The 26,989-nt window shown below is 39.1% G+C and overlaps 1 protein-coding gene across 4 annotated transcripts in view; it reads right to left on the bottom strand.

Moving 5' to 3' along the window:
• The window catches only part of scn1laa (sodium channel, voltage-gated, type I-like, alpha), a 198,119-nt gene that overhangs the window by 84,996 nt on the left and 86,134 nt on the right, over nt 1-26,989 (bottom strand). For all 4 annotated transcript variants that reach the window (XM_087989105.1, XM_087989108.1, XM_087989107.1 and 1 more), the window contains exons 14-18: nt 22,778-23,016; nt 21,731-21,904; nt 21,138-21,494; nt 20,273-20,749; nt 6,533-6,653 (exon numbers count right to left, since the gene is read on the bottom strand). In XM_087989105.1, coding sequence (XP_087845231.1) covers nt 6,533-6,653; nt 20,273-20,749; nt 21,138-21,494; nt 21,731-21,904; nt 22,778-23,016 — 1,368 coding nt within the window. The remainder of the gene's footprint in view (nt 1-6,532; nt 6,654-20,272; nt 20,750-21,137; nt 21,495-21,730; nt 21,905-22,777; nt 23,017-26,989) is intronic.

The following is a 26,989-nucleotide window of genomic DNA, read 5'->3' as shown; positions in this document are numbered from 1 at the left end:
ACGTCACCAGGCAATTAGAAAACCTAATAGAATTTTATTGTTTCTACTGAGGGGAACTGAATGAACAAAGTAGGAAAGTTATGTTTCAAACATTATGTGAAAGAATTGTCACCTTCTTTAATTAAGAATGCAAATGCTTTGGAAGTAGTTCAGAGAAGTTTCAATTTACATATAAAACATCCTACTGATTCCAGATATGAGGGAAGATTCTATAAACTAAGCTTATCTCTACTAAAGTTTAAAAGAGAAACAGGCAACTTCTTCGACCATAAAAGTTCCCTTGGAGGGAACAGGGTTGGTGTGGAAAGGATACTTCCTCTTGTGGAAGAATCTCGAGCTTGGTATCATGATTTAAAAATAAAAGGGTCATCTGTTGTCGGTTTTTCCTCCAACATGAAAAGCACTACCACATCAGTTAAAGTTATGTTAACCTTGTCATGTAAGAAACTAGGAATATATATTTACAGTTATAGGCACTTCTGTGCTTTTTATTTGATTTGATTTATTATTGTCACATGATCCACCATACAGTGAAAAGTATTGTCTTGTGTGCTATTCAGCAAATTATCCCTTGCAGAAGTACAACAGGGTAACAGAACAGAATGTAGAATACAATGTTACAGCTACACAGAAGGTGCAGGGAAAGACCAACTCTAGCATATGAGAGGTGTATTCAAAACAAAAGTCTGATAACAGCGGGGAAAAAGCTATTCTTGAATCTGTTGGGTATCTATTTTCAATTTTTTCTGCCCAATGGAAGAGGGTGGAAGAAAGTATAACCTCTTTGATTATGATGGCTGCTTTCCCAAGGCAGTGGATTAAAGGCTGATTTCTGTGATGTATTGGGCTACGTTCACAACTCTCTGCAATTTCTTGCACTCTTGGGCACAGCAGATGCCAGACCAAGCTATGATACATCCAGATAGAATGCTTTCTATGGTGCATTGATAAAAATTTGTAACAGTCATTGTGGACATACCACATTTCTTTGGCGATCTGAGGAAGTAAAGACATTGGTGTGCATCGACGTGGATGAACCAGGATAGATTGTTAATGATATTACTCTGAGGCACTTGAAGCTCTCATCATTTCCACCTCACTCTGCTTCCTGAAGTCCATGACCAGCTGCTTCACTTTGCTGACATTGACACAGCGATTGTTGTTGTTACACCACACCACAAAGCTCTCTGTCTCTTTCCTGTACACTGTCTAGTCATCGTTTAAGATCCAACCCATGACAGTGGTATTGTCAGAAAACTTACAAATGGAGTTAGATTGAATATGGCCACAAAGTCGTAACTGTATAAGGACTATAGTAAGAGGCTGAGAATAAAAGCCTTGCAGGGCACCAGTGTTAATGATTGCCATGAAGGAGGTTTTGTCACCTTTCCTCACAAATATTGGTTTGTTGTCTGGAAGTCAAGCATCCAGTTGCATAGTAGGAAGCAGAGTACTAGGTGTCAAGAGTTTGGAGATGAGTTTAATTGCAATTAAGGTGTTGAAGATGGAGCTAAAGTCAATGAATAGGAGTCTGAAGTAGGTGGCTTTGTTATCCAGATGTTCCAAAAATGAGTGTAGGTCCAGGGAGATGTTGCAATAGGTTGGCAAATTGCAGTGGAGCAATGCAATCTGGGAAGCTGGAGTTGATGTGTGCCATTACTAATTTCTTGAAGCACTTCATAATGATGAATGTCAGAGCTAACATTAAGCTATTTGTTGCCAAAGGATAACATATTTTCATCAGTATGTCATTCTAAAAGTCACCATGATTAAAATGGAGTCTGTGACCTTTTTACTCTCAAGTCACATGCTATGATACAATGATGATATCATGAGCATGTCTCTCAAAGGTATAACTAAGAGACATCGGGGCCATTATATAAAAATAAGGGACCACCCAATTAAGGCAGAGATGAGGAGACACATTTTCTTGCAAATGTCTTTGGAATTCTCTTCCTAAAGAGACAATGGAGACAGGGCAGAATCTTACAGTTTTGGGCTAAGTGACAATTGCATTGGGTTTGGTGGAATGATTCTTGCTGTGAGGCTGAGCAGGTTTTCTCATTATGTCTGACCAAACACACTGTTTTAATTATTATTTGAGTCCTCACAGCAAGAATCATGCTGTATTTCTACGCAATCTTACCACAATGCTCTGAGAGCAACTTGTCATTTATTGAAGATCCTAGAACTGAGCAGCATATGTGGTCCAAAACCCATACTTAGAAGGTCTTTGTGCATCCTGATAGGCACAATCATTTTGTCTAGGAGCAGTCCTGCATGGCTCCTATCATTTGCCATGGACTGGGCGACAGCCTGAAGCCTTTGTCTTGTTTTGCGGGTATGGCCTTGGAGGTCCTGTACACCTGGGGGTCGTACACAGGAAGAAGTTCCTCATCTCCTAGGATGAATGAATATGCCATAGAATAATATAAAAAGGAACTTAATAGGCTAAGTGCAAGCTTGTAAAAAATCCACTTCGAGGTTCCTAACTTAGTGTTTGTCTTTAATAGAGAAAAGATCGTGGTACTTAGTTTTGTGGAGAAAGAAGATCAGTGCAGCACTTTCCCTCATTGGTTTTCACCCACCTCAATCCACAAACTACTAAACTTTTCTGCTCTTTTTGCTTTCTACTCTTTCACTCAGTACACCTCACCTAACTGAGGACAAAGCAGCAACTGACTGACGACAGTGTACCCTGACTGGACTGAGGACTACTCCAGTTCAACTTCAGATATTGATAGATTAATTAATTTACTGTCATATGTACCGAAGTACAGTAAAAAGCTTTGTTTACAAGCAGTACAGGCAGGTCATAGTAAGCAAGAATATGCAGAACAAAAGAGTTAGACAGGCAAATTGCAGAGGGCATATAACAGAGATGAATGTTAGCAAGATCAGCATTATTTGAGGCTAAAGAGTCAACTCAGTAGTCTAATAGCTTCCAGGAAGAAGCTGTCCTTGAACCTACTGGTGCATGCGTTCAGGCTTTTCCGTATCCTCTGCCTGACAGAAGAAGTTGTAGGAGATCATTACTGGGCTAAGAAGAGTCTTTGATGATGTTGGCAGTCTTTCTGCAGCAGCGAGCTGTGTAAAAGGAGTCCATAGATGGAAGGTTAGCTCCCATGATGGTCTGGGCTGTGCATACCATCCTCTGTAGTTTCTTACAGTCCTGGGCAAAGCAGTTGCCACATCAGGCTGTTATGCGCCCAAATAGTACGCTTTCAATTGTGCATCTGTAGAGGTTGGTGAAGGTCCTTATGAACATGCCAAATTTCCTGAGCCACATGAGGAAGAAGTGGCGTTGCTGTGCCTCCTTGACCGTTGCATCTACGTGGGAAGACCAGGACAGGTTGTGAGTTATCATCACTCCTAGGAACTAGACACTCTCCACCCTTTCGACCTCAGTTCTGTAGATGTAGATGTGGGCATGTTCTCCTCCCTTCTTAGTAAAGTCAATGATCGGTTCTTTCATTTTTCCAACATCGAGAGAGAGGTTGTTCTGACTGAAGCACATGCTGTGTTTTTTGCTGATGCTATATGCTGTAGGTGTGACATTGGTTTAGCAGCATGCCATACAGTGATATGTTTATCCTTTGACTGTTAATTTCTGGCAGATAGAATGAGCTGTCTGGCTTTCTATCTGCCAAAGAAGGTAAGGCAAGGCAGAAATGCTGTGAGCATTCGAGTAGGCACAAAGTGAGTGAGTGCTAAATAGCAAGTTAACTGCCCTCACGTGACCTTTGTGAAGGTGCATGAGATGGGTGCCTGTTCCATTGTGCAAAGTGTGCTAGCAGCAGCACTGCAATATATGGTCTTGGTGTGGTTGCAAAGTACAGTTCTTAAATGTTGAACTATATTATAAATTAGTCTGAAATGTACCATGATGATTTATTTAGGCTTGTGTTTTCCAGTTGCCTGACTCTGCCAACAGAGAGAGCAGATGGGTACTGCCCATGGAGTGTGTCTACGATGTTGGAGCATGCTGGCCAAGATGGAAACCAAGAGAACAACTTACGAGACGAGAATTGTCGCTGTCTAATTTCTCTCTGTTTCAGGGAGAACTGCAACGTCATAGAAATGAGATGAGATAGATATTAATGAGATATTAATGAATGCAAATTGACTCCTTGCCACTGAGATTCACATACAAAATCAGACATTTCTTTTCTCCATATCAAGAATCTCACTTATTTAATTCTTGCTATTGTTTGCCCAACTTTCCCACCATTGCACATATCATTGAGGGCGTGCCAATATTCAGCCACTGGAAAACAAAATGTCATTAACTTCAGATATTTGCAGAGGGTTTGGGTCAGAGGGTATGGAACTTGTGAAATCAAGGGAAACTGAGATTGCATGCAGGCAGAAAGTAAAATCCATTCAAAATGAAATCCAGTCACAATCACAAAGGTTAACAGGTAACCCAGCTGATCAATTCAACAAGTAATTTTAATTCTTCACACACGTCATACACCTTCACTACGATGACTGACAGCCAGTGAACTTGGTCCTAAGCAGTCATTTTCAGGCCAAGGTTGAGCTGAATGTACAGTGGGAACAGTTCCTTCAAAGGAACTAGCAAGCTAGGCTTCCCTGTAGCAGCCCAGGATGCTATTACAGCTCACAGCTCCTATATCCCAAAACGGTGTCGCAACAGGAAAAGGTTACACCCATGGTCCAAACCCTAATGATTTGCTGAATTTCTCTCTGATCAGAGGCGTCATGTTGATACCCACCCAGACTTGGAATGGATGTGGTGCAAATATCCCTGCTGGCTACTCTTTGTCTTCCTTATGATTGGTGCTCTGGTTCTTGGAATGCAACTGGCATAGTAGTCACTTTCTGATGATGCAGGAGGGCTAATTTTCTATGGCACTCTTCCTGCTCATCTGGGTCATATTATTCCTGGCAATTGACCTTTGCATTAAAGGCCTTTTGGTCTCTCTGCTTTACAAAATTAAGGGCTGAAATTTTCATAAGCAATCTAATATCTTAGAACTCTATGATGACTTTTTTTTTTAGATTAGATTCCCTACAGTGTGGAAACAGACCCTTTGGCCCAACAAGTCCACACCGACCCTCTGAAAAGTAACCCACCCAGTCCCATTTCCCTTTGCCTAATGCATCTAACACTATGGGAAATTTAGCATGGCCAATTTACCTAACCATTGTGGATGAAGTTGTAAATGGCATTGACTCGTAATTGCGTAAACTCAAGAAAACAAGACATTGGAGTGGGATAAATCATAGAGTTTGTCCAGCCTGCTCTACCAGAGCAGAGCTGATGATCAGAACTGATATTGGGTTCAATTCAACTTTCTTGCCTACTCCTTGATGTGGTTTGTGGTTTTCTTTATGACAGTCTGCATAACATATACCATAGAAAGTCAGGTTCTTGTGGAGACTGATGTATTGAAGCTTATTAACATACTAATTATTTACAGAGCTACAATATTAAGCTTACACAGATAATTTGTGTTCTGTACATACTGATATTACTCTTCATTGTATACACATAGCTGACTGAATAAAGATACTACACTGACTCCACTATACAGTGAGAAAGAGAGAGAGAGAGAGAGAGAGAGAGAGAGAGAGAGAGAGAAAGAAACTGAAGATAAGATGAATAGCTTTACACTGGGACTTCACACCTTGATATTATGGATCTGCCTTAAAGGTGGATACCTAGAAACTGTACCATGATACACCACTACCCATAAACCTTGTTTTCCCCAAGGGACCAAAAAAGTTGTTTATCCAAGTCTGAAATCTCTAATGATGGAAATTCCAAAACACCTTGGGATAAAGAATTCCAAAGATTTGCAGGTCTTTACATGAAGAAAATAATTCTTCTCATCCTAATCCAAAAAGATTGGCTCCCTATCAGCATTTTAAATTGCTGATTAGTAGAAACAACAATCAATGTTTATTTTTCCCCCACAATAAACTGATAACAAAATGTTCAACAAGACACAGTCAAAAAAGTAATTCAATTTTCAGTCTGAATATAGACATGGAATGTGATTTTAAGAAATCAACGTTGGCCACATTTACTCAGGACTCAGTGTAACCAGAAAGAAATGACAGTAAAAAACTATGGTGCACCACTCACACCAGTCTAATCCTGCCAAAAAAGTACTTCCTTGCTGTTTCTCAAGAAACAAAAGAGAAAATATATTTCAAGTCTGACATGGGATAGTCTATTTCACTTGTCTGTACCGATATGATGATGATGTAAATATTTATAGTTCATAGAAATTAATATGATTTAATTTTGACTATTGCCATCACAAGGAATAACAATATTACACTACAGATTTTTACAAAATCCTTTCAGATATTAGTTAAAAGCAGAAGAGGTGTCCAGAATATTGCATTGCATACTTTTGATCATTTTGTCAATGGAAGCAGTTGTAACAGTCATAAAATCAAAAGTGTAAACAAACACAAGCCCAACTATGCATTAAATTATACATTTTTTTGAGGCACTTGAACAGACTTAGTTGTTATCAGCAACACAAAAATATACCTTCAGTAAAGCATGCTTCAGGTTCCATAGATTCTTCTGGTATTTCTTCTGGTTGCTCTCCCTCTCCAGGTGGAGTCCTGTCAACTGTGCTCCCTTCTGATGAACTGCTTTCAGCCAGTTTCTGTCAAAGAAGCCCAAACATAAGTTATTTACAAGGATGGGTCACTTAAGCTCCTTATACCAAGCAGGTAATAGTACCCTCTCAGCAGCGCATTTCATGTTGCTAAGATTGCTTTTACAACCATTACACTGATTACAAGTTGAAAGACTGGTATGAAGTTCATACTACCATGAAATTGCATGTGAATACATGCACCAAATAAACTGATATAAATATCCATTACATTCAAAAGAATATTTATGCATCTTCTAAAGAAGGCATGAAATATTCATATGAAAATATACATTTAATCCAACAATCCATGTGGAATCTTCATTGACATGAAAATACACTTTACCATTCAGTCTGTAAGGATTCCGAGCTTCTGCAATTTCTGAGCATCAGAAAGGAAGATCAGTAAATTAGCTTTAGGGCAATTGTTGCATATCTTTAAACTTTTATTTTCTACTAAAATGGATGAACTAGGGCAGTAGCACTCATGAATCAAAATAGTACACACACTAGCTCTGGAATTTAGAAAGTGCATATTCCTGTGATTTTGTTTGAAGATTCTGATGTTTTCACACAAGTTTAAATAATCTGCCAATTTGATTATTTTATAATTTTTTTGCAAATGGCACAAATTATATGTATCTGTGAACAAGTCTGGGTACTACTCTGAAATATGAGAATTCATAGCTGGGCATTCCATTTGTGTAGTCTGGGATACAAGATATTTTGCACAAATTCACCTATTCAGCATTCACGGCTGCCCTGACAAACCAAGTAAAAAGATGATATAAGCAGGCAAATACATATAAGGTTATCACTTAATAATATAAAATTAAAATCATGTTTTCATAAAAGTTCTATTTGATTTTTAATTAAAAATACAAAACCCCATTGTTTTCTTGCTTTACCAGAATAATGTTCCTTAAAATTAAGCCATAATGAAGGATAGTGCCGCTATTTGATTTCTCAACTGAGCTGAAGTAAGGCTTTTAAGGCGTTGTAATAAAAATTAGAAGTCACTCCATTTCAAAGCATGTTAGATAAATTTGATTCACATGTAGATTCCTCCCTCCATCTATTTCAGTGACCAGAAACTTCGATTTGCAATAACAGTATTTTCATTGCAAATACAACCTTTCCAACTTGGCCATGCAACTCAATTACAATAACTATTTTTCAATTAATTGCACCTGTCAATGCTTTAGTTTCATAACCAAAGCCTCATTCAGCATTTTAGCTGTAATGTTCTACATTACAATAGCAGAAATGGGCTCAAAGCAGTACATTCTATCAGAAAGTAGCATTTTAATTTGAGATCAAATAAGGAAGAATTTATTTTCAATAATGTCCACTTAGTTTACAAATCTTTGGACTAATTACTTTACATGTATCAATTGCCAATCACAATGATGTGGGAGAAAAGGTCAATGCACCAGTGCCTAACAATTACAGAAACATATTCTTAGATATCAGCATGATTGACAATGTTTGATGATATTCTATTGAACTAAATTACACTTGAGAGCTTTGTACATGGGACATAGTGTATCACAAATTTGATTGTGTTTTTTGAGAATGTGATAAAGAAGATAAATGAGGGCAGAGCAGTAGATGTTGTCCATTTGCACTTTAGCTAGGCCTTTGACAAGGTACCACATGGCACACTGGTTAGTAATGTTAGATCAAATGGAATCCAGGGAGAGCTAGCCAATTGGATACAAAATTATCTTGACGGTAGGTGACATTGCTGTTGGAGGATTGCTGGAGGCCTGTGACCAGTGGAGTACCACAGGAATTGGTGCTGTGACCACTGTTGTTCATCATTTATATGAATAATTTGACTGAGAATATAGGAGACATAGTTATTACATTTGTGGGTGACACCAAATTGGTGGTATAGTGGAGAAGGTTATCTAAGAGTACAACGGGACCTTGATCAACTGGGCCAGGTGGGCTGAGCAAGTGCAGTTGGAGTTTAATGCAGATAAGTATGAGATGTTGCACGAGGTAAGAAACCAGGGCAGCACTTACACAGTTAATGCTAGGATCCTGAGGAGTGTTATCAAATAAAGAAACCGAAAAGAACATGTACATAGTTCGTTGAAAGTGGCATCATAGGTAGACATCAACTAGGAGAAAGTGAGGACTGCAGATGCTGGAGATCAGAACTGAAAAATGTGTTGCTGGAAAAGCGCAGCAGGTCAGGCAGCATCAAAGGAGCAGGAGAATCAACATTTCGGGCATAAGCCCTTCTTCAGGAATGAGGAGGGTGTGCCAAGCAGGCTAAGATAAAAGGTAGGGAGGAGGGACTTGGGGAAGGGGCGTTAGTAATACAATAGGTGGAAGAAGGTTAAGATGAGGGTGATAGGCCAGAGAGGGGGTGGGGGCGGAGAGGTCGGGAAGAAGATTGCAGGTCAAGAAGGCGGTGCTTAGCCTGAGGGTTGGGACTGAGAAAAGGTGGGGGGAGGGGAAATGAGAAAGCTGGAGAAATCTGCATTCATCCCGTGTGGTTGGAGGGTTCCTAGATGGAAGATGAGGCGCTCTTCCTCCAGGCGTAGTGTTGCTATGGTCTGGCGATGGAGGAGGCCAAGGACCTGCATGTCCTTGGTGGAGTGGGAGGGGGAGTTAAAGTGTTCAGCCACGGGGCGGTTGGGTTGGTTGGTGCGGGTGTCCCAGAGGTGTTCTCTGAAACGTTCCGCAAGTCGGCGGCCTGTCTCCTCAATGTATAGGAGGCTACATCGGGTGCAGCGGATGCAGTAAATAATGTGTGTGGAGGTGCAGGTGAATTTCTGACAGATATGGAAGGATCCCTTGGGGCCTTGGAGGGAAGTGAGGGGGGGAGGTATGGGTGCAAGTTTTGCATTTCTTGCGGTTGCAGGGGAAGATGCCGGAAGTGGAGGTTGGGTTGTTGGGGGGTGTGGATCTGACGAGGGAGTCGTGGAGGGAGTGGTCTTTCCGGAACGCTGATAGAAATGGGGAGGGAAATATATCCTTGGTGGTGGAGTCTGTTTGGAGGTGGTGGAAATGACGAAGGATGATACGATGTATCTGGAGGTTGGTGGGGTGGTAGGTGAGGACCAGTGGGATTCTGTCCTGGTGGTGATTGGAGGGGCGGGGTTCAAGGGCGGAGGAGCGGGAAGTGGAGGAGATGCAGTGGAGAGCATCGTCAACCACGTATAAGGGGAAATTACAGTCTTTGAAGAAGGAGGCCATCTGGGTTGTTCAGTATTGGAATTGGTCCTCCTGGGAGCAGATGCGGCGAAGGCGAAGGAATTGGGAATATGGAATGGCGTTTTTACAGGGGCAGGGTGGGAGGAGGTGTAATCTAGGTAGCTGTGGGAGTCAGTCGGTTTATAGTAAACGTCCGTGTCGAGTCAGTCATCCGAGATAGAAATGGAGAGGTCTAGGAGGGGGAGGGAGGAGTCTGAAATGGTCCAGGTAAATTTGAGGTAGGGGTGGAAGGTGTTAATGAAGTGGATGAACTGTTCAACCTCCACGAGAAAGTGGTAGAGGTGGGTATAAGTACAACATTTAAAAGACATTTGGACAGGTACATTGATAGGAAAGGTTAAGAGGGATATGGGTGAAATGCAGACAAATAGAACGAGTTCAGTTTAAGAATGGTTGGCATGAATCAATTTGGCTGAAGGGCCTGTTTCCTTGCCTCTATACCTCTATGACCCTATTTGAGTATCTCAAGTATTACACTGAACTCAAAATGTAAATATATGAATTATACTCAAGCTCAGTTGCCTATTAAAATATATTGTGATGCAAGGGAGATTATTCACAATAATTGGTACCAATAAGTTTCAGCCCATTTTTTAAATTATCAATCACTTTGAGTGACTGAGGTGGATCAGATGAGCTGACTTCTTCCACCAAACTTTAAATCAATTAGCAGAGAAACATCCAAATTAGTGTGCAGAACATTTTTGTAAAAATAATTTTTTTTTAGAAGCTTAACTTTCTGTTAGGACGAGTTAACATGATGTATGTTCAGATTAAACAGTAGATCAACAATTCAAAACTTGTCATAATTCTGGCCCATTTACAATAATTCTACCGAAACACTGATTCAGAAGGACTAACTATTTTTCATGTGACGAGAGTTGACATATTACCACATTCAGTCATATAGACAGACCACAAAAATTCATTGAACCACAATGTCTTTAGATTACCAGCATTGCATGCATCATTCCATCAAGTACTACTAATTATAGGTAATCTGAAGCTCCATGTGCCAAAAACATTGTAGTTTTATCTTTCTGCCCCATCAAATCAAATGTTTATGAGTCCTTTGTTTACTTATAATGCCTGTGTTAAAAGTGCAAAATATGCAGTTTAAGTTGGCACTAGCCAAATAGCACATTGGTATTCTACAAGTTACTTTTAATGGAATTTGGACTTGAGTATTGGTCAAATTAGTCAATTTAGAAATCCTCTGCCAGCTTTGCAGTTAGTTTTGTTCAGCTACCCAACTGTTTTCCTGCAGAATGGCTAAAATAGTAAGTTTTTTGTTGCATAGCTTATGTCTTGCAGAGATGGTCAACACTATTTTCATTCATAATTATTTTTAAATGTCTAAATACAAATATAAAGCATCAAATGTGCTATGGGTTGTATACAGTGGGTGAGCTGAAACAACAGTTTATTGAAAAATGCCAAGAAGCTAATGCTGAACTTAAAGTCATCTGATGTTTAAAGCGCTGGACCATCAGAGGAAAAAAAACAAAAAAAATGTTATTTAGGTGGATAAAAGATAATTAATAACCTTTAGCAATAGTTTAACTTTTACAGCAATGAGCAGTATTAGTTTTCATGTACAACAAATTGGTCTTACAATTCTCTTCTCAATGAAAACTGGTCTGCTTCTGGCATAGAGCTGCAATAATAACCAGATAAGTTAGGCTAAGTAGGTGGCAGAAGGTAATGCACCTTTTGTGAACTTTATTGTTAGTTATTAGCAAAGATAATGAATAACACAAAACACACCTTTAAAGTTGCTATGTTCATAATGTACTTAACTAAACCATTAGATCAGATCCCTATGGATATAACGCAGAGTTTAAATCAGGGGCTTAAAAAGTGCCTCAAATCTGTGCTCCCCTCATTCTAAATTATTTGGATTTATTTTCCAATGAGCGCAGGAATAATTTATAAGTGCTATGTTTTATCGGAAAAGAGCTCAAATGAAATTCTTACCAAGTTATGCATATTGAATTATTTTGAAGTATGATCTGCTTTTCTGAAAATGTAAGAGTATATCATTGTTAGGTGTACAATGTATGATATATTGCACTACACTACTTTGGACATGAAACTGTGCTATTTGTGGTATGAAGACTGACAGAAGTTGATTCATTTAAAAAAATATTTTCCATGATAATATTCAAAAAACATAAGTACTTTCCATCTTCTCACATAGAATACCATGCAAGACTTCACATCATTTTGTAACTTATGTGGGAAATACATCCCTTCCTTTCTTAACGAAATCGAGGGCTGGATTTTCCCAGCCTTGTTGCGGTGGGTCAGTTCAGTAGAAGGGAGCCACATTTTTATGAAATTAAAATATGGAGGAGAATTTCCTGTTCCTGGCTCCACCGTTGGATCATGGAGTTACAGCTCTAAACCACAGGCAGTACCTCCCTCACCCCACCTCCAATTGCCTACAGCAGAGAAGCTATCTCTACTTCTGTTCTTGGAAAGTTTCCCAGAGATGAATAGAGAATTAGATCAGTTTGGCTGCCTACATTATTGAGCCATGCAGCCACAATATGATTAAGGATTGTCTTGTGGTGCAGAGGTAATGTTCCTATTCCTGGACTGGGAGACCTAAGTTCAAGTCTCACCTGCTCCAGAGGTGTGTAATGACATCTCTGAACAAGTTGATTAGAAAAAAATAGCTTCGGGGGATTTTCTGGCTATTAATGAGTTAAGTAGGTGGGAGGCTCTCTGGAACCAAGTTCCATGCCACAATGACAAAGCCAGGCACAGGAAATGCAGCATACATGTCGTGTATTAATCCTCGGCAGGGATGACCCCTCTATTATCTTCCATTCTGTTCAGTTTTTAATTTCATAGATTTCAGATACTGTGGACATTGATAATGGGTGTTTTGTCCATGTGACAGTCAACTAAAGAGGACTAATTCTGCTTTCAAACACGAGTTACCTTTTATTACGCAGAGAAAAAATGAGGTACGAAGGTAAACTGGCCAAAAATATAAAAGAGGATATTAAAAGCTTTTTTAGGTATGTGAAAGGCAAAAAAATGGTTAAGACTAAAATTGGGCACTTGAAAACAGAAACAGGGGAATATATTACGGGGAACAAAGAAATGGCAGAAGAATTGAATTGTTACTTCAGATCTGTGTTCACTGGGGAAGACACAAGCAATCTCCCTGAGGTAACAGTGGCTGAAGGACCTGAACTGAAGGGAATTTATATTTGCCAGGAATTGGTGTTGGAGAGACTGTCAGGTCTGAAGGTTGATAAGTCCCTGGGGCCTAATGGTCTACATCCCAGGATACTGAAGGAGGTGGCTCGAGAAATCGTGGAAGCGTTGGTGATTATTTTCCAGAGGTCGATAGATTTAGGATCAGTTCCTGCGGATTGGAGGGTGGCTAATGTTGTACCACTTTTTAAGAAAGGTGGGAGAGAGAAAGCAGGAAATTATAGACCAGTTAATCTGACCTCAGTGGTGGGAAAGATGCTGGAGTCTATTATAAAGGATGAAATTACGACACATCTGGATAGTAGTAACAGAATAGGTCAGAGTCAACATGGATTTATGAAGAGGAAATCATGCTTGACTAATCTTCTGGAATTTTTTGAGGATGTAACTCTGAAGATGGACGAGGGAGATCCAGTAGATGTAGTGTACCTGGACTTTCAGAAAGCTTTTGATAAAGTCCCACATAGTGAGCAAAATTAGGGCGCATGGTATTGGGGGCAAAATACTGACTTGGATTGAAAGTTGGTTGGCTGATAGGAAACAAAGAGTAGTGATAAACGGCTCCATTTCGGAATGGCAGGCAGTGACCAGTGGGGTACCGCAGGGATCAGTGCTGGGACCGGCAGCTTTTTACAATATATGTTAATGATATAGAAGATGGTATTAATAATAACATTAGCAAATTTGCTGAGGATACTAAGCTGGGTGGCAGGGTGAAATGTGAGGAGGATGTTAGGAGATTACAGGGTGACCTGGACAGGTTAGGTGAGTGGTCAGATGCATGGCAGATGCAGTTTAATGTGGATAAATGTATGGTTATCCACTTTGGTGGCAAGAACAGGAAGGCAGATTACTACCTAAATGGAATCAATTTAGGTAAAGGGGCAGTACAAAGAGATCTGGGTGTTCTTGTACACCAGTCAATGAAGGTAAGCATGCAGGTACAGCAGGTAGTGAAGAAGGCTAGTGAAGAGTGCAGTGTAGGTTCACGAGGTCAATTCCTGGAATGGTGGGACTACCTTACGCTGAAAGATTGGAGCGACTGGGCTTGTATACCTTTGAGTTTCGAAGACTGAGAGGGGATCTGATTGAGACATATAAGATTATTAAAGGATTGGACACTCTGGAGGCAGGAAACATGTTTCCGCTAATGGGTGAGTGCCGAACCAGAGGACATAGCTTAAAAATACGGCGTAGACCATTTAGGACAGAGATGAGGAGAAACCTCTTCACCCAGAGAGTGCTGGCTGTGCGGAATGCTCTGTCCCAGAGGGCAGTGGAGGCCCAGTCTCTGGATTCATTTAAGAAAGAGTTGGATAGAGCTCTCAAGGATAGTGGAATCAAGAGTTATGGAGATGAGGCAGGAACAGGATACTGATTAAGGATGATCAACCATGATCATATTGAATGGTGGTGCAGACTCGAAGGGCAGAATGACCTACTCCTGCACCTATTGTCTATTGTCTATTATCCATATTTCGGTTTATGATAAGTGAATGTTCGAAAATTGACAATCCCATAAATAGAGCATAATCTGTCTAAGTGCCTGATGTCTTTTCAGTGCCTGTTGTTTTCTTTGGTGCTTTGTGTCAATGTTTGTGTACATAAAATCAAATCTCACGTATTTTCACGGATTGCAATCCATTCATTTCAACTAGATACAATTTCTTTTTACTAGGTGAAACTGAGTACTGCAGATGCTGGAGATCAGAGTCAAGATTAGAGTGGTGCTGGAAAAGTACAGCAGGTCAGGCAGCATCCGAGGAGCAGGAAAATTGACGTTTCGGGCAGAAGCCCTTCATCACGAATGAGGGTCCCAGCCTCATTTCTGATGAAGGGCTCCTGCCTGAAACATCAATTTTCCTGCTCCTCGGATGCTGCCTGGCCTGCTGTGCTTTTCCAGCACCACTCTAATCTTGACAATTGTTTTTTAAACTAGTGTAGTGTTAAGTAAATACTTCTCATAACAATGTAAGATATATACACATATGTCTGAGTGTTTTTGACAATTTAAGCTAGCACTTTTCAAGAACGTTTCACTTTGTCACATTTAAGTTACTGCTCAAGTAATGACTTAAATCTACTTTGAAGTCTAGGTGAATTCCGCAATTATTAGAAAAGCAAATACCACAAAGAGAACTACGAGTTAATGTGACACTAAACTTACAAAATGTTTCTAAAATGTATTCAGACAAGTTGATTCAAATTAAATTCAAAACAAAGCATAAGTCCAGCACATTGAACTGACATTTATTGTGAATAGCCTATAATTTCTGCATAATTTCTAAAAGCAATCTCATATTGAAACTTCAATTTGGTTTTGAAAGCATAAGTTTGGAAGCCTTTTTTTCATGCTTTGTGTGTTTTCTTAAATCAAACAATATGATGAAAATTCATTAGATCTTTCTACCAAGAGTTTATGATTGGGTAATTACTGATATTGTTTTATAAATAGGTACACATTTCTAATTTAAACAACCACCTGTCATGGAATACACTCCCTTTGATGATGAACACCATATTATTTGACTTGACTGTTTTCATGTTTCCTTTATTCTTGCATCATTTTGGCCTTCCCCAAAAACACTGCAGTCTCAATTACTGCTTTTATTTCTATTCTGATTTTGTTATCAGATTCTGTTTCTGTCTGTACTTGATGCTGAAATCTCTCACCTTGCACTACCATTATCGGATGCAGTGTTTATCTTCTAAATGTCTCCCAGTTGAAATAAAAACCAGATTTAGAAAATTACATTAAACATGTTAAATGTGGAGCAAAAAGTATAAAGATTGTTGAGAAATTTCTTGAGGAAAAAGGTTTTTTTTTCACAAGGCCAGAAGATGCAGCAGTCTGCTCAAATCAAAGGTAGTATTGTTGTGATATATTGCTCAGATATTCTAATTTGGGGAGAGTAGGTTTAGGGTTACTTAATTAGTAACACAGTGATTGCGAGTACAATTTCCCCCATGGTATTTTATTAATTGAATTCAATAAGTCTGGTAATCTGTGAGCTGACACGAGAGAATTAGTCGTATAAAAACCTTTGGATTGCCATTATAATAAACTGATTCACTAATGTTTGTGTGGGTATGATCCCTGCCACCTCCATGTTACTGTGGATGACTTCACTCCTCAGAATCAGCTCTATCAGTTTTGAACACATCCACCAAAAAGTTTAAAAAATCTCAATTGTCATGAGGGATTGGATATAACATAATTTGTAAGTATTACAACCAGGATTAAATTGAATAATTACAATAAATAATTATAAGATCTAACAAAATATTCAATATTTTATTAATAGTATCAGATTATTATTGCTTCCAGACTGGTCATTCTTGTTCAATATATTCAAGTATCCACAAGTTCTCAAGCACATATATTTTGACAAAATTCTTTTATGCACAAAATCAACATTTCTATTTAGTACACACGTTCTGAAATCTCACAAGAATCTATGTAGAGTTACACATCAGAAAAGGCATTTTGCACCAACGATTCAAAGATTTTTCTTCTTGCCAACACGTGACCAATGGTTTAGGCATGTAGGGTGTGCAGAGGAGAAGAGTTATCGCTTAACAAAATATGTATGGAAAATGATGGTGGTAATAGTAATTTATTTTGTCAGATGAGAGGCTGTTTGTAGCAGCTTATAATATCATTTTACACATCCTTCCTAGTTTTCCATGAACAAAGTAAAATTTTACCTGATGTCTGGCTTATTCAACAACATGTTCTGGAGATGCTTATGGATAACCAGTTTCACTGAATTATTCAGCAGGATCACCAATGACATTTTGTAGAAAATCAATTTGGTAATTTTCTTAAACCAGTTGAAACAGTATTTTGTCAGCATTGCAACATTCTGTTATATTAATTCATTTTTTCATTTCTCTGGTTTTGAACAGTATTAAATGACTAATCCAACAGTTCTGACAAAATATAACTAACAGCTCACATTATCTTGAAACTTGTTAAATAGGCTGATTGGCACTTTTAAAATGCATTCATAATAGTATTCTACTCTAATGGTTCACCACACCATGCATCTATTGAAAGATAAGACCGATCTACAATTGTGCTTCATGTAGGACAGGGTAAAATATTGTACATTTCACAAATGCTGGTAGTTTAAAACATGACACAAAGCTTTTAAATATTTAAGAATACATTCAAAATACCATCAGAAAGCAAATAAATTGGTCAGTATATGCAGGTTAAACATTTGGTACATTAAAAAAATACACCACTGAACTGATTCTTATTACAAAACCTGAGTTTGGAAACTTATTGTAAAGTTTGGTTGAAAGTACAGGTTGCTGAGATATTTGAAAGTGGAAAGGGATTTAAGAGAGGCAAGAGGGGTATTGAAAAGAGAATCTCAGGGCTCATATAGCTGACGTCTATTACCTTAAAGCACAGAAGAGGACAAATTAAACACACAGGCCTTAGAGGAAGAATGGAAAGTGCAAAATAATATGAACAATTTTGAGGTGTTATACCAAAAAGGAATTTGGAAGAGAGGATCAATTTTTTAAAATGAATATATTTGAGAACACATTGCTTGCTGAGATCAGAATGACAATAAAAAAAGCTAGATTTAGTCTGGGAAAGGTAGATGCTATATGGTAGGCTGTAGAATCTCAACCAGAGGATGAAGATGAAATGGGTAAGATTCAACGACAGTGGAGCTGAGTCAGAAAACCAGTATGAGATCATAAACAAATGGAAGCAGGTGGCCTCGGTGATTAGCATAGCACAGGTTAGAAGCTCAACCTAGGATTACCAAGTTACTTATGGAAACTGACTTAACATTTAAATAGTTGTTGACTGGAGCACGCGAAAAGGAGACTTGACAGGGGTATAGGGATGCAGGAAGGATAGACGTTACAGTATACATGCTGGATATGTAGATGTGATACAATGAGAGGAGTATAATGAAAGGCAGTTGGGGCAGTGCAATGGAGTAGTTGAGCCATACTGAAGCCTATAAGGGGGCAAAGAACAGCAAGGACAGATAACAGCTCTGATCTTCCTGTTGTAGGAAGGATATTATTTAACTGGAGAAAGTTGAGAAGACATTTGCCAGGATGGAGGGCTTCAGTTGTAAGGAGAAGCTAGGGTTTTTTTCACTGGAGCATCGGAGGTTGAGGGGTTACCCTAAATTGGTTTATAAAATAATAAGAGTACAGACAAGCTGATTAGCAGGTAAGTTTTTCTTTCCCCCAGAGTATGAATTTCAAGAGTCAGGTGTATATTTTTAAGGTGAGAGGAAAAAGATTTAAAAAGGCATGGGGAGAGTTTTTATTTTACACAGTTCATGTGTGGAAGTGATGTATGTAGGTACAATTACAATGTTTAAAAGATATTTAGATAAACACATGAATAAGAAATGGTTAGAGAGATATGGGTATGTGCAGCCAGGTGGGACTAGTTTAGTCAGCATGAACTGTTTGGATCAAAGTGTCTGTTTCCATGCCATATGACTCTATGACTATAATAGGATGTATTGATTATCGTCAAGATTGTAATTGCCAATTTTTGCCCAGCAGCCTCATTGTTATGATTTACACTAAACTGAAAGGACTGAAGACAACAATGCACCTGAGGATCTCAGGATGAAAAAGAAAACTTTGGAGTTGTAACAGATAGTGGTAGAGTGAAAAATGTACTTTTTGAGGAGGGAAGTAATTTTTAAAGTTGAGATAGCAGTGCCTATGGAAGATCAGCTCTTATAGTCAGCAGCCATTGCATCAAAGTGAAGTTCTGGATCAGTGGTACTGGAAGAGCACAGCAATTCAGGCAGCATCCAACGAGCAGCGAAATCGACGTTTCGGGCAAAAGCCCTTCATCAGGAATAAAGGCAGAGAGCCTGAAGCGTGGAGAGATAAGCTAGGGGAGGGTGGGGGTCGGGAGAGAGTAGCATAGAGTACAATGGGTGAGAGTTGCTGAGTGGCTAGAACTTGGATTAGGATGATTTGAGGAAGCCATAAATCCATCCCACTTAGACATCAACCTGATAATTGGTGGTGAGGGCAGAATTGGGAGAAACTATGGAATTTTACAGGTTTTGAGAAGGAGAGAAGGTATCAGGAACAAACAAATTCATGTAAAAACTGTTTTTTAATGGAATCTTTTTTATTAGTATTAGGTAAATCAATGTCAAGCTAAAAATAGCATTGAACAGTTTTATTAAAGTATTCATCTCTGCAATAATGCTATTCTTTTTTGATTTGGAGTATCGTAAAGAACTAATAAAAACAGAAAGATGATAATACACAGTCATGTCATTTTCAATTTATTGTAATTATATATTGTTGTGCAACAGTATTAGAAATATAAAGCATTAAAAATATTCTTTTCTATTACATTGTTGGTAATTCTTTAAGATAAATGGATTAAAACATATTTGGAAACATGCAACTATATTTCTAAAAAATCATACAACCTTTATATAACTTGTCATCAGTTTTAAGATAAATTGTGATGTTTAAATACACTATCTTGTAATTTATAAATTTTTGGCTGGTTAAACACTGTTAGTCTCTTTAAAGAAAAAGATGCTTGCCATAGAGAGAGTGCTACAAAGACATACCAAACAACTTCTGAGAGATAAGATTTGTCCTTTGAGGACAAATTAAATCTTGAGAGTTTAAACCAATGACAGATAACCTCATTCAAACATACACATTTTTACAGGGGGTAACAGAATAGATGTACGATGTGCCCATTGGTTGGTGGGTTTGAACCAGGGACACTATCTTAGAATAAGAGATAATCATTCAGAATTGAGATGAGGAAGAAGTCTTTTCATTCAGAGAGAGATGAATCTTCAGAATTTTCTCCCCCTGAGGCTCAGCTGTTAAGTACATTCAAGATTAAGTTTGATTGCCTTACACATTTAAAAAAAAAATCACATAATACAGGGATGGTGCAGAAAAATGGTGTCAAAGTAGGAGTAGATTTCACTAATTAATGGAGCTGGCTCAAAAGGTCCAAATGTTGTACTGCTTCCATTTCTTACATGTGTTATCTACAGGCATTCATTAAAACTGCTGAAAATATTGAACCATAACAGTCTTACCTTAACATGAAAGATTATGACACATAACTATAATGCACCTTGATTTATTATACACACAAGAAAAAGAAAATATCTTCTTACCTCTTTGCTACCTTCTAGGTCTGATTCACTAGTGAAGTCTTCTGTGTTTAGGTTTTCAAAGTCTGACTCCCCCACAGCTATTGGAACAGTAACAGTGAGGCTTGGATTGTGAATAAAGGACATATAGTCATTTTCGTCAGTATTGTATTTCCCCATACTACTGCCAATTCCACAGGTGGTGCAATTTCCATCCTTATGATAGTCAATGTCTTTAGTGATTTCAACAGCTGCATGATCTGAGATATAAATGTCTTTCTTGCTATGCAAATCATCAAGAGGTTTGATGTCTTCTGTGACTTTCCTCCTGATAAAAACTCTATGAATTAATTCTCGCGTATTTCTTTTAACATAATCAATGCCTTTCTGTATCCTCCCCACAGCAATCTGTAGGTTATTCATTTCACTGTCGTCATCTGTAGCAGCAAGGTTGTCAGCACTGAATGAGCTCAGTAGCAAAGCCAAAAATAAATTCAATACCTGGAGTTCAAAAAGTATAAACATATCAATATTCTAATTGATACTATAAATTATACATAAAATAGGAAACATAAAACCTTCTCTGTTTTTACTTCAAGATTTCGCAATATTTTTGTATTTTACATTATTCAAGTATTTCACTGAACATGCAATGTTTACCTATGAACATAAAAACATATATACCAGGAACTGACTTCTCCTAAGACAATATTATATGGCCAAACTTAAGCAATGATTTTTAAACTATTTCCAAAAAAATTTCAAATAACGTGCTAAAATTAAATTTATACAAGTACTATTATCAATATTTAACTTTTAATATTAGTCATTTTTATTTTTGTTTTAACTATTCTAACTGTACGAGGTTCAAAAATGTTTTGTTACCTACCACCAGATTACCAATTACCATGACCATCATGAAGACAATGAGGCACAGAGATTGTCCAGAAACTTCCATGCAGTCCCACATTGTCTCAATCCATTCTCCACACAACACACGGAACACAATTAGAAAGGAATGAAAGAAGTCGCTCATGTGCCAGCGAGGCAGTATACAGTCCTTGTCAATTTTACACACACATTCCTTGTAGTTTTTACCGAAGAGTTGCATGCCCACCACAGCAAAGATGAAGACAATGATGGCCAACACCAAAGTCAAGTTGCCCAAAGCACCTACTGAGTTGCCAATAATTTTAATCAGCATGTTCAGGGTTGGCCATGACTTTGCCAATTTAAAAACTCTGAGCTGAAAAACAATAGTTCATTCCAAAGATTATTCATTCGCATAATATTTCTTTCTTCAATAGCTTTACCAGTTACCTTCTGAAGTGCTCACATGTAACTTTTGTTGCATAAAATCAATTAAAATAGAACATTTAATTTTTCAAAAGTGAACATAAAGGGATTTACAATGAACTGTCACGTTGTAGTATTAGAATACAGTCAGTAAAAAATATGTTAATACGAAAAATGTACAATTACCAATCGGAAAGATCGCAGCACAGATAGTCCTTCCACATTAGCGAGACCAAGTTCCATTAGACTGAGACTCACAATGATGCCATCAAAAATATTCCACCCTTCTTGGAAGTAGTAATAAGGATCCAGTGCTATGATTTTGAAAATCATTTCACCAGTAAAAATACCAGTAAATACCTGGGTGAACAGAAGGGGATTATTATTGTTGTTTTTTTCACATTTCACTGAAAATTGCATACAGTGAAATTTCTGACCCAACCTCTCATATGATCAGTCAAATATAATAAAATGATGGAGAAATTGAAATCTTTTGAGGATCAGAATGTTCTTACAAACAGCAGTATTCATATTTATCTCTTGAACTTTGCAGTCAGTTTCTACTAATTTTAATGGAAAAATAGCACAATGGCAATCAATCAGATGTTTAATCTTCTACTTTTTCACATTTACTTATATTCTATTTGTAAACCTGGATTTTACTATAATGTGTTTTTAATGGTAAGTATCAGTTAAAATAAATGCACCTGCTAAAAAAATTGATTTTTTTCAGTTTGAGCTGAAAATTCCAATACAATCTGAGTAACAGTCATTATTTGTACACTCATCACCAAAAAGTGATTTGCTTAGCTTTAATTTTGAATCCTTTTATTGCAACCATCTACATTTTCACAGCATTGTATTCTCCTGTATAATAATTCTCCTGTATATTGGTGAAAGTTTAATTTTTAGTCTGCATTAAATGCTCACTTTAATGAACTGCAATGTAGATGTTGGTAAACTGTAATATTTTTAATTGTTGACATTCAAATGGAATAAATAAATCTATCAAATTGTTACTGTAGTGTTCTACAATAGCTTAACAGAAAATATTCAAAAACCACATTGAAAATTATCATTTCAACATCAATAATTTAATTACTGTGTTAAAAATGTTCCCCTTGTTTGGCAAGCCACACTGAATTAATTGGTTAAAAATAAATAAATATTGGCCTTAACAAACTAACGCCCACCTAAGAAGTGTGGAAGACTTTCTTGTAGGCAAATACATACCAAATTCCCATATGTGAGTACATCCTCAAAGCGCTTTGTCATTGGATAATGCTCCATTGCCATAAAAGCAGTGTTCAGCACAATGCAGATAGTAATAGCGAGATCCACAAATGGGTCCATTACAATTAAATGAACAATTTCCTTTATTTTTAGCCAGTTTGGATGGCAATCCCAGATCAAGAAAGTGTTTGCAAATTTATACCAGCATGGAGGACACTTCTGTCGAGATTCTTCAAGTTCTGCAAAATGCAAACAAAATAATGTTATTAAAAACTGCTAAAATAAACAAATAATGTTATAATAAATTTGAAAGCTGTAACAGTAAATAATCACAAAATCAGATTGTGTAGTGCTCACATTTGCAATACTGCAGGTGCATTTTAAAGTCCAGTATAACCTTGGATAACGCTGCCTACGTACAGTTCTGGTTTCGGCCATGCTTCATGTTATTAAAGACAGATAGTCCATGTTGGTTCAGAGAAAGTATATCAGCTGTATGCAAAGTTGACAGATCTGCAACACTGATTTAACAACAGAACATTTGAACTAAACATTCCAACATTCACTTCTTCCTGTCATGGGGGCTGTAGTTAATACTTTCTTAGCCTGCAGCACAAGGCAGGTAGAGATGGGGCGGCACAGAAAAAGGCAAGTTACATCTGGAGGGAAGGAGTAAGGGGAAAAGGATTCACAGCAGGAGGCCTTCTCTGTCAAAGTGAAATGTTCTGGGAGCATTTCTCTTTCCTCCAAACAAGCAAGATGCAGTGCACACATAGACTTGTTTTAATGAAGGAGCTTCTCATCGAAATCCACCACTTCCTGCAGGAAAGCCTACAATCTCAAAGCAAGCTAAGGATAGCACTGCCAATAGCTGATGACGGTGTCTGTAGTTGCAAATTTCTTTGCATCGCCATACTTAAGCAGATGACATCAGCAAGACCTGCCTGTTCACCATCCACTGATTGATAGAGTAAGGACTGACGTTTCTCTTCTGCCAAGAGATGAGAGCTCATCAACTTCTCTTTTTAAAAATGCTCATGGAAAGTGCCATCCCTGAATATGTCCTGCCCCATTGACAGGTCAGGTTAACCAGAGTCTAGGTTACAGTGGTGCTGGAAAAGCACAGCAGATCAGGTAGCATCCAAGGAGCAGGAAAATTTATGTTTTGGGCAAAAGCCCGTCATCAGGAATACTGCAGAGTGGAGAGATAAATGAGAGGGCAGTGGGGGTGTGGAGAAAGTAGCATAGAGTACAATAGGTGAATGGGGGTGGGGATGGAGGTGATAGGCCAGAGAGGAGGGTGGAGTGGATAGGTGGGAAGGAAGATAGGCAGGTAGGACAGGTCATGGGACAGTGCTGAGCTGGAAGGTTGGAACTGGGGTAAGGTGGGGGGGGAGGTGAAATGAGGAAACTGGTGAAATCCACATTGATGCCCTGGGGTTGAAGTATTCCGAGGCGGAAGATGAGGCGTTCTTCCTCTAGGCGTTGGATGGTGAGGGAGCGGCGGTGGAGGAGGTCCAGGACCTGCATGTCCTCGGCAGAGAGGGAGGGGGAGTTGAAATGTTGAGCCACAGGGCGGTATGGTTGATTGGTGTGGGTGTCTCGGGGATGTTCCCTAAAGCAATCTGCTAGGAGGCATCCAGTCTCCCCAATGTAGAGGAGACCGCATCGGGAGCAATGGATACAATAAATGATATTGGTGGATGTGCAGGTAAAACTTTGGGGCCTTGGATAGAGATGAGGGAGGAGGTGTGGGTGCAGGTTTTGCAATTCCTGCGGTGGCAAGGGAAGGTGCCAGGATGGGAGGGTGGGTTGTAGGGGGGTGTGGACCTGACCAGGTAGTCACGGAGGGAACGGTCTTTGTGGAAGGCGGAAAGGGGTGGAGAGGGAAATATATCCCTGGTGGTGGGGTCTTTTTGGAGGTGGCAGAAATATCATCGGATGATTTGGCTTATGCGAAGGTTGGTAGGGTGGAAGGTGAGCACCGGGGGGGGGGGGGGGGGGGGGAGCGGGTTCTATCCTTGTTACGGTTGGAGGGACGGGATGTGGACCAGATGCTTTGAAGGGCATCTTTAACCAAGTGGGAAGGGAAATTGTGGTCTCTATAGAAGGAGGCCATCTGGTGTGTTCTGTGGTGGAACTGGTCCTCCTGGGAGCAGATACGGCAGAGGCGGAAGATTTGGGAATACGGGATGGCATTTTTGCAGGAGGTAGGGTGTGAAGAGGTGTAATCCAGGTAGCTGTGGGAGTCGGTGGGTTTGTAAAAAATGTCAGTGTCAAGTTGGTTGTCATTAACGGAGATGGAGAGGTCCAGGAAGGTGAGGGTGGTGTCAGAGATGATCCAGGTGAATTTAAGGTCAGGGTGGAATGTGTTGGTGAAGTTGATGAATTGCTCAACCTCCTCGCAGGAGCATGAGGTGGCGCCAATGCAGTAATCAATGTAGCGGAGGAAGAGGTGGGGAGTGGTGCCAGTGTAAATACAGAAGATGGACTGTTCTACGTGGCCAACAAAGAGACAGGCCTAGCTGGGGCCCATACGGGTGCCCATAGGTCAGGTTGACTAGTTGTAGCATGGCATTCTGGTCTACAGTCAGGATAGCTGGCTTATCCATAGTGCCAAATGCCACTACCTGCATATACATCTAAATGAAAAGATGTACTGCAACAACATTCCCTAAAAATACAGTTTGTGTTTTACCATTTTCAATGTATCACGTAGGTGAATTTCTGCTCTGCTAGCAGCTGCCACTCAGACAGGCTGGCATGTGCACTGCCCTTTGCCCTTGCCATGTCTATATACCAATCATGTGTGGCATCTCCACATGTACAGATTCCACTACTAAACAGCCTTCTAAAGTTGGCATGACATTAGCATCGGAGCTGGTGACTGAATGTGTCAGGACTCGTGATGGTATTATTCAACAGTCTTCTCTCACTGTTCCATGTCTGTTTCTGCAACACTGCCTGGCTAAGAAATGCAAAAGGCTGAAGGACAAGTTTGCAGTGAGAGAAGGGAGGGGAAGGAAAGTAAGAGGGGCATAATTATTTAATCTGCAGCTTGTTAATCAGGAAAGATTGAGCAATGTGGGTGAAATAGGAAGTCAGAGATGAATTCAATAACAGCATATCAACTTCTTTGATAGTTTCAATCTAAGTGCTGTAATGGCTGTGCCTTGATATATGACAATGCATCTTAAGTCAGGTTGAAGATATGCATCCATGTGTATCCACACCTGGTCCTCTGTTGCTGGCTATAGTAGTGTGCAGTCTTATCCTGTAGGAGAAAGATAAAGAGCTTGGAGGAGTATGATTCAATTTGTTCAGTTAGTGTGCCTTGAATGGCTGGCAGCTGTAAGAGTTGCAGGGGCAGAAAGTGAGTGAGGATGTCAAAGAACAAAAAAAGTGAAATATGAGTCAGAATTGATAGAAATATTTGGTATGTGATTCGGTTCTAAGGATAAGGTATTCAAAGATTATGTTGATCACATGAAGTGTAACATTTTCCTGCACTGCATCAGTGTCCTTAGGAATTGGTTGCAATTGTTATCTGTTCCAAATGCCTTTGCAGTGTTTGTTTGCAGAGTCTGCTCATTCCCTTTGGAAAGATGAGATCTCTTCTGTCTGACTATTGAACAAAGACATCCAGTGCTGCACAAAGAACCTTGGAGCATTATCCCTGCACTGTCACACCATTATTCCAAGTACTTTCTGCTCAGGCCTTCTCCTCCAGCTGCTTTCAGCACTTGCTGCAGCAGAAGTGCTCCTCTGTTTTAAGCAGATCAAGTTGGTGTTGGGCTCACCTTAAATAGTTTGAATCTATTATGAGGTTCTGACCCTGTTGAGGCATACAGCCACCCTCAACTGGTGCAATTATAGAATCGAGCAGGCAGCAGAAACTTTGCCTGGGAAGGAACTTTGCATAGGAAGGAACATATTGTGAGAACCCTGCCTAGTTTGGGGGGTGTTATTCAATTTAATTCTCAACAATTTTATCAAATGCAGAAAGTAAATACGACTCGCACTTTGATACAGAAAATGCTTCAAGTATATTGTCAAATCTCCATAGAAACACATTGATTTTTCAAAAATCTGTGGCTCATTCAACTGTGTTTGCATTTTGTGGTTGAGTGAGATTACATCTGCTGAGGGTAGGATTTATTATAATCCTTTTCAAGCTACTTATTGTTTAAACCATTTGAACTAGCTTTATGA

Source organism: Chiloscyllium plagiosum, unplaced genomic scaffold (genome assembly GCF_037043375.1).
Source record: "Chiloscyllium plagiosum isolate Xiang-an unplaced genomic scaffold, Cpla_swu_hap1 HiC_scaffold_7, whole genome shotgun sequence".
Taxonomy (NCBI): Eukaryota; Metazoa; Chordata; class Chondrichthyes; order Orectolobiformes; family Hemiscylliidae; genus Chiloscyllium; species Chiloscyllium plagiosum.
Note: the sequence above shows the minus strand (reverse complement) of the source record. Positions and strands in the feature narration are given on the sequence as shown.